The 8,504-nt window shown below is 43.1% G+C and overlaps 1 protein-coding gene across 4 annotated transcripts; it reads left to right on the forward strand.

The window, feature by feature from the left end:
• The first annotated feature begins 126 nt into the window (after nt 1–126).
• On the forward strand, nt 127–7,594 carry cunh19orf47 (chromosome unknown C19orf47 homolog). 4 transcript variants are annotated; one of them, XM_019887715.1, is made up of 8 exons: nt 127–218; nt 1,859–1,950; nt 2,135–2,249; nt 2,723–2,804; nt 3,232–3,357; nt 3,455–3,604; nt 5,118–5,191; nt 5,635–7,594. In XM_019887715.1, exons 2-8 carry the CDS (start codon nt 1,889–1,891, stop codon nt 6,190–6,192), a joined length of 1,167 nt encoding a protein of 388 aa, XP_019743274.1. In that variant the 5' UTR covers nt 127–218; nt 1,859–1,888; the 3' UTR covers nt 6,193–7,594. The 4 variants fall into 4 exon arrangements, with proteins under 4 accessions (XP_019743274.1, XP_019743272.1, XP_019743273.1 ...); XM_019887713.1 differs by having other exon boundaries at nt 1,859–1,946; XM_019887714.1 differs by having other exon boundaries at nt 1,859–1,946; nt 3,235–3,357.
• Nucleotides 7,595–8,504: the final 910 nt, after the last annotated feature.

Here is an 8,504-nt window from a genome sequence, read left to right on the forward strand (position 1 = left end):
GCACTGTGATTGGCTGACCAGCACACTTCCTTGTGCAATGTGTACCACCTCTTACCCAAATTCAGCTGGGATAAACTCAAGATGGTGCGCTAGCGACCTCGAGTGCTCGTCGCCGAAACTTCAATCGGCACTGGAAGTGACGGAAAGGTGAGGAAATGATGTCAGTGGAACAGTGACGTCACCGCACATTTTAGTAAACATGGCGTCCGTGACAACAGGTGAGAGAGACCGAAAAGGCCCGACTTCAAAAGCTTAAGATTTAACACCGCATCTTTCCTTTTTGTTTCCACACTGGAGCCTGTCATGGTTTTACCGCAATGCCAACATGTTAGACCGTTTCCGTCCCATTAATGTCGCCGGTGATCGTAAGCGGTATTTTGTTCGCGACAATAGTCCCTCCTTAGCTAATTGCTATCGCGATGCTAAATGGTTGCTTCTTTACATTGGCGCTTGAATGAATGACGTCCGTTTGCTGGTTAAATGTCGGGATGAGGCAACCGCGTGTTGAATTGCAGAGACAATACGCGTGAGTTAAATGTTGGTATTTTGCAATGGTGTCGTGCTAACCTTCAAAAATCACATCAGCTTCGATTGAAGGGTCATGTGAAATGAAGTCTGTCATTGCATTTAACGCCTCATCCATGTCCGTGTTGATGACTCCAAACGAGTACATGTTGTGTAAAGTGTCGGGATGGGCCATTGTTGTGGCAGCTGCCGCCATCACTTTGCGCCAGCCATGAGCTTGAGTAGTTATAAATAACCTCCAGCTGCTTGTGGTCAGCATGTGTTATACTTAACTTGTGTCCTCTGTCCCACCGTGGCACTTCTGTGCAACGTTTGTTCAAGTGAAAGTCGTGATGATGAGGCCAGTACTGACCGTGTCGATCAAAACTGAACATGAGTATCGTTGTGAAGGCAGATTGTCAAGATGTACTTTTATGGAGGACAGTGTCAATGTACTGTATGTAGTCATACAAAAACAAAACTATAATGCATCATGTTCCCGGTTATGTCTTTGCCTTGTGGGTCACCACAGTGCTCATATCTACTTTCCCCATTGAAATGAATGGAAATGGCATTCATCCCGTTTTTTAAAAAATTGATTTTAAGGTTTGTTTTCTTAACAAGTAAACATAGCACACAATGATATTATACTTTATTTTTCATTTTTTCCATTTCTCCATTGCGAGACTAATAAAGGTTTTCTTATCTTATCTTATCTTATCTTATCTTTATGAAAAGATAAAGTAGTTAAATTGAATGTAAAAAAAGTAAACTGTTTGTGCTGCATGATTTAATGCTGCCCGCCTTGGCTGGGCAAGACAAAACTATCATGCAGACAAAAATAAGAAAATGCTGTGATATTAGTCATTTTTCGTAGGGCATAAATACTCTATGCTTGTGAGTATTAGTGCCAATCCACAGTTGTTGCTCAAGTGTGCGCTGCTTCTAAAATGATGACGATTGATGGTAACCGTTGGCGTGTCAGTGGCCTTTTGCATTGTTTTAGCATTATGCCAAGTGGACTTTACTTTGGAAAAGCTGAGTGGGCGTTTTAAATACACCATTATCTTAGTTTTATGTACAAACATCTTGTTCAATATTTGCCAAACTGCTAATTAATGTGAAGCGAAGTGAGTTCCAATGCCACTATACAAGTGGTCCCAGTGGCCTTTGTACTACATCCTGTAGACATGTCATTTTTCCACATACGTTATTAATTTATTGTTTAAGTCAGCTGGGAAAGGCCAAAACTCACACCCAGCCCTAATGATGACAAGTTTTTTTTTGTTTTTTTTTAAATGGATGGAAGAGCAGGATTTACTAACTTGTTTGTCATTCTTTTTGACATCTTAAGCCACTTCCGAGTGGATCCAGTTTTTCAAGGATGCCGGCATCCCAGCTGGCCTGGCCGTCACCTATGCAGTCTCTTTTGTGGACAACAGGTAGGTACGTTTTGGATGACTCCAGAAACACAACTATCTGTATGGAAGCAATTAAAAACATTAATTTTCCTGAGGGTAAAAAGGCAAATTGAGCTGTGTTCTTCGCACTTGTGGTTTAATGAAATCATTTACAATATTAGTATTCCAGAAAATGTGGCTAAATTTTTTTTTCATCTGTGTTGCTGCAGAATTCAGAAGAACATGCTGATGGACCTGAGCAAGGACATCATGATGGACCTTGGCATCACGGTTGTTGGTGATATCATTGCCATTCTCAAACACGCCAAGGTCGTCCATAGACAGGTCGGGTCCCACTGTGGATTTGTTGGAATGTTGACAACGGGCAGTCCTGAAATCCATGCCATCTTACTTCCCATTTCCACTGCACAGTACCCGCTTGTCTTGACAAGCCTCTACTCAATATTGGACACGTTTCTGTTGGTAAAATCTGGAACTTCTACAAAGTATTTCTGCCTATACCATTTGGATGACGTGAATCACTGCTGGTCGATCAATGGCCATTTGTCACCGATGTAACCTGAAAACAATAAGCAATACCTTTTTTGAAGTAGAATGCACCGTTGCTGCACAGTGGGAAAATGGCATTATTGCTGGACTGTGGAATGTGCCTAAGAGTTAACTCGAGAATTAATGCTCCAGATTGGGGAGGGAGTAGTTGTTGGCATTGTCAGGGGGAAAGATGGAGTTGTTCAACCTCAAGGCACTTAATTTGGAGTGTAAAATAGAATATATTTTGCAATATCTTCCCCATTCAGGACATGTGCAAATTGGCAACAGAAGCCATCTCCTCAGGACAGACCAGCGTCAAAGCTGAGCTCAGAAGAACTGCCAACACTCGTAAGTACCACTCAGGCTTAGCAATAAATACTCGCCACCCACAAAAAAATAGAGGTTATTTTGTGTGAGTGTGGGAAAAAAAAATTGTGACACAATTCATGATTGAACTCATGCCTATTGTCGATCATGCAAATTGTCAAACTTAGTGCTGTTACCTCATGTTAATGCAATCTGTAGCTCTGTTTAGCTTTTGGCTTCTCTTTTTGTATCAAGAGAAAACTTGGTGTCATGACTTCAAACGCTCACTCATTAGATAAGAAAATCTTTATTTGTCTCACAACGGAGAAATCCCCAATTTACAGCAGCAAAATTATGAGGAGCTGCTGTAAAGACAGCCGCTCTCGCGGCGCCATCTTGCACTGTTATCGGACATGAGGTGGCTTTCCAGTCACAAAATGATTTTTTTTTTTCCCCCATCATCCCTTAGCAGCCACTCGTATGATAGCCAACGCCTTGAGCCATGACTCCCCTCCAACCACTCCAGCTCGTCGCCCCGACAACCGCCTCTCGGTCACAGTGTCCAACGTTCAAGCAAGCAAGGGTAGCAAAGCAGGTAAAGCACAACCTGCTCCATATCTTAGGCCTTTTTTTTCCCCCTCACCATCCATGATTCCATTTGTCTGACCGCTTACCTCTCCTTCTCTTGACAGCGGTCAGTCAGCCAGAAGACGAAGGGAACGAGTTGTCAGCTGCGAAGCGCCGACGTGTGACAGCAGAGATGGAAGGCAAGTACATCATCAACATGCCCAAAGGCACCACGCCACGCACACGGCGCATCCTGGCCCAGCAGGCCAAGAAAGGTAGGCCTGAACCAGCGGGGCTGGGCGCCTCGCCACGTTGGCTCCCGACGCGGCTAATCGACTAATCAGTACTAAAAGTTCTCAACCTCCAATCAAGGCATGGTAGAATATGGTTTGCTCGTCATACACTTGATGCCTCTCTTGGATTAATATTTCACACGACACTAATCTCCTGCTGATAGTCATTTTGCTTTTATTTAGTCAGATCCGTCAGCCTTCCTTCTAGGATTTCCTTCATTTTTCCTGATTCAAAACAAGCGTTGATACATTTTGAAAGTGGGTTTTTTTCCCCTCCAAACATCATAAAAATAATGTGAAAATAAGTGCTGCTTCTTGAAAATAATATCCCCTTTGTCAAAACATACATTTGCAGACACGATGCATAAAGGGGAAATAAACCCCAAAATGTTCCTGAAAATGATATGTTTTATGCATCTCCACTAGTCTCAATGCGTCATTCTGATTAATATTGCATTTGTGCAATATGAGTTGAGCAGCAAAATCCACCTGTTTTTAGCCATCTCAGGGGGCAGCCATTTTGCCACTTTCTGACAACTGAAAGTGACGTCATCGTTGCGTGGCTCATCTTCAGAAAACGGGTGAGCAATATTAATCAGAATGCGATGTTTAGACTCGTGGGGTACATCGAACATAATATTACAAAGAAATTTTGCGGATTGACTTCCCCTCTAATAAAGGAACATTTTTAATATAAATTGAGCCATCCATCCTAATGACAAAGTATCTGCACCTCGGAAGCACTTAAACTTGACTCAAAAGTATCCAACCTGTCAACAAATGACGGCTTTTGAGACATGTTGCTCGGCAGTCAGCATGTCTTTGGAAGTGTTCACCACAATTGCCTTTCACCGGGCTCCTTCACTTGTTACAGAACTCAATGTGAAAATGATTCGCTTGGAAAAGTCACAAAGTGACCATAACGCTAAATTGGCAGCCCTAATTGTGCTTTTGTAAACTTTTTTTGTTTGACTCCTCACCTGGCTGTGCTTTGAGCCCTCGTGTAGTTTAGTATATGGTAATCAAAATATTAGAATCAGCTTCCACCCAGTATGATGGTTTTAACAACTGCTGCATTACCTTTTGGCTGTATTTATTCATTCTCCTTAGAATGTGATGTTGTACCTTCCTACGTGGGCCATTGAGTGTGCATTGTGTCAGGCTGACTTCGTGAATTTTGAAATTAGATGGCAAATTCATGCTTCATTAAATCACCATATTTTGTCTCAGAAATTAGACATAACGTTGATTTTATGCCTTTTATTGGGAGTTTTTGTCCTGGCCGTACACAACTGAAGCTCCATTCCTCGCAGTCGGACATAAATCAGAATGAAACCTTAAACGCCGTCTCTTATGTAAAAGGGCAGTGACACATTTGCGCCGCTTGAGATGGTGACTGAACATTTTTTTTTTTCGATTGTTTTTCAACTTGCCGCTGATTCATCAAAATGTGTGAAACTGTCAAATGTTTTCTCTGTGCTTGTGTCAACACAAGGTTTGAAGCGCACATCGGTGTTCGCAAGGCTTGGCGCCGAATCGAAGGCGGACCCAGCAGCCAGCACTAACAAGGTGAGGGCCATCAGTTTGTCTCCTTTATATTGCCAAATTGATACAGACTGTACACTGTAGTCAGCTAATAGGATTATGGAATGCCGGAGGGGTTGACTTGAAACTTCTGAGGCGTGGGAATGGCACAGAATGCAGCAATGTCAATTTTTGTCATTTTAAAAAATGTTTTAATGTTGGGTGGGGGTGGAGCGTTTGATGGGGGGCTTCTTTCATCGAGACGGGTTTGTGACTTGGCATGTCACACATCCTCGCTGGTGGACTTCTGGGTAAGAACAAGCTGGACTAAAAACATCAGGATTTGGACAGATTGTGTCATGAATATAGCTGGAGATCACGTGTGCAAGGAAATGCTCACGGTTCTTGGCTGACGATGGCAAAACAGCAGCCGTCAAATGTGTGAGGATGACTTCCTGACTCGCTTACCACGCTCCTTGTGTTGTCAGCCCACAGGCGTCTTCAGCCGTCTGGACGCAGCAGACGAAGTGGAGGCGGAGCCAAGGTCGGGAAAGTTGAAGTCGACCGAGCAGGAGGACGACAGCGACGGAGAAGGATCCGTCCTCCAGTACGCAGGCGTCCTCAAAAAGTTGCTGCCCTCCCCGAGGAGCGAGCCCATTAAAAAGCCCGCACCCACCACACTGCGGCGCCTGGGCGGCAAATTGAAGCGACCGCCGCCCGACACCTCCACCCCGTCGTCCTCCTCCAATGGTGTCCCAACTAAAATCAGCGTGCTTCAGAGACTGGGTAAGCACCAGCGCGCCGCCGCCCCCTCCTCTGCGGTGTCTCCCCCACCTGCTGACACACAGGACAATAGAGTGACGAGCACTCGGCCCAGGGCCAAGCAGAAAGTGAGCGTGGTGCGCTGCAAAGTCAGCAGCAGCAGCAACAGCACTGGAGCAGGAGCCAGAACAGGAACAGGAGCAGGAGCAGTGGACTGTGCTGGCGCCCAGATGGACTGCAAGGCTGTCAGCGTTTTCAAGAGGCTAGGAAATAAAAACAAGTAACACACGTCCCAAATGTTGTGCAGCAAGGACTGTGGATTCATTTGGGGGGAAATTTAGTTTTTTTATTTTATTTTAATTTTTTATACAGACACTGACCCAAAACAAAATATTTTAGTTTTAACTCTGGTGCCATGGGTAACCTCATTTTTCCAAATTATCATTGCTCCTCCCACCCAACAAATCAACTTTTTTTTAATTGCTTGGACAGAATTATTGCAATGATATCTCACATTTATCATTCTTAAGATTTTAGTATTTAAGCATTAAAAAAAAAAATCCAAATGCATGAGCATGGCATGGACTGAAGTGCTAGTATTATCGTTTTAATAATTTACCCGTGAGCGAGGGCTGCTGCTGCCCAAACCTCCCGTCACAGTATTTATAGTCTGCAACATATCATGACAATTTTCTGAAGTCATTTGTAATTTCAAATCCATAAAGGTAATTTACTTCCCCCTTTTCATTTTATACAAAAGTGAAAACCTATCGTGATTCACCTTTTGGTCAAGCCATAGGAACTTATTAGGAAACTTATTGTCAACTTAACCTAAGCATCCGCACCAAGTTGGAATGATTCCGATACCTCTCAACCTCCCGGTGGACTTTCTTACCTTAGTATAGACCGCATACCTGAAAGGGAGTGTGGGTTGAGTGTTCTTATAACACAGCATGTATAGATTTGAGTCGACTTGATTTCACACCGCACAGAGCATGGTATGCTACATCTTTGTCTTTGTTGGAGAAATTAAAATATCAATCTAATGCCCTTTCTCCATTGTACCGGTTCTACACTGAAACGGCCTGGTTCCACCCTGTGTGTTTCCTTTTTCAATACAGCTATTTGAAGCTGGGTACTTAGAATGGAACTGTTCCTCAGAAGCTCTTCCAACCCAAACGCCGCCGCCGTCGTCGTCATTTGATTGGCTGGGCTGTGGGTCCACAAGGTGTTTAATTTTTTTTTCACCTGCCCGCCATCTCATGGTGGTGTAACAGCTGTAGGTCTTTTATAGACTTAAATTTACACTTGAACTTTGTTACCGTTGTAAATATTTAAAGTGTTGTTTTTTTTTTTTTTAACTTTTATTGTCTTGAGAAACAAAGAAGAAATGCTTAAAAGAAAGAAAACAAAGAAGCTGTGCTTCGTAAGAGAATTAAAACGAAGCGTCCAAATATCTTTTTTGTCTTTATTTATTTTTACTCTTATGGCTTGGATTATAATTCAGATTTCAGCAACAGTGTGATCAAATCCAATTTTATCTCGAGATTTTCATGTTTTATGAAACAATATGGAAATGTGGACTACACTTTAGCACTGAACCGCTCTCGACACTCCATAAAGTTTATGTAGTTTATGTCATAAACAAATGAAACGTACATATTTAAAATAAAGTGTACCAATTGACTGAATTGTAGCTTTTGCAATTTGCAAATTGCATTCCACCCCATTGCGATGTTGATTTGACTTTGATGAAGTGTTCAGCCCAAATTTAATCATTAATGAACCTAACATGCATGTTTTTTTTTTTTTGTCATGTGGATGGAATCCAGAGTACTTGGGGTTTAGTGGATGAACCCCACACAAAAGCAGACCTGTGAGTCGAGCATCCCAACCACCAGCTCACAATGCTGCCAAAATCCACATGCCCCAAATATTCTTCGTTCTTCGTGAACGTTAATTCCCAAACCGTTATTGGCGGTATTTTTGTGGAACAAAGGAATCACACCTTTTTGCATCCAATGCAGACTGCATGGTGGCCTGCAGGCTAAATCTTACGTCATCCAAAAAGGCAGGCGTATGATTGAATCCATGTCCACTAGAGATCGCACTCTCCCTCTGCAAACCTCCCTTGAAATCTCAGCGATGAAGTCATCACGACTTGTGAACTGCTGTGAAACCTCAGTTCACCTTCGTCGCGTGTATATTGGTGATAAAGTAAGAGAAATGTAATGACACACACAAGCGAAGGGTGGGTAGCTGCAAACAAGGCGATAATTGCGTCCTGACCATTTGACATTCATAATAATTCATTCAGGAAAAACACGTTTGTCTTTCCGTGAATTGTGTGCTGCAGTCACGCTTCACGACTCGTTGGGGTGACCCAATCTGATGCGGTATTTGACCGACTGGTACGGCAAATCCACTTGGCCAAACTACTCTGTGGCAACCTTGAGCTGCCTCTACTTGCTTGTCGCGGAGATGGAAAACAATATTTTTTGTGTGTGTGTGTGTGTGGGGGGGGGGCAAAACCAGTGCCCTACGGCATCTTGTGGCATCCTGGGGGCCAGGAATTTTGTTGAAGAGAGTTGAAGAC

The sequence above is a fragment of the Hippocampus comes genome, unplaced genomic scaffold (assembly GCF_001891065.2).
Source record: "Hippocampus comes isolate QL1 unplaced genomic scaffold, H_comes_QL1_v1.1 scaffold6, whole genome shotgun sequence".
Classification (NCBI taxonomy): domain Eukaryota; kingdom Metazoa; phylum Chordata; class Actinopteri; order Syngnathiformes; family Syngnathidae; genus Hippocampus; species Hippocampus comes.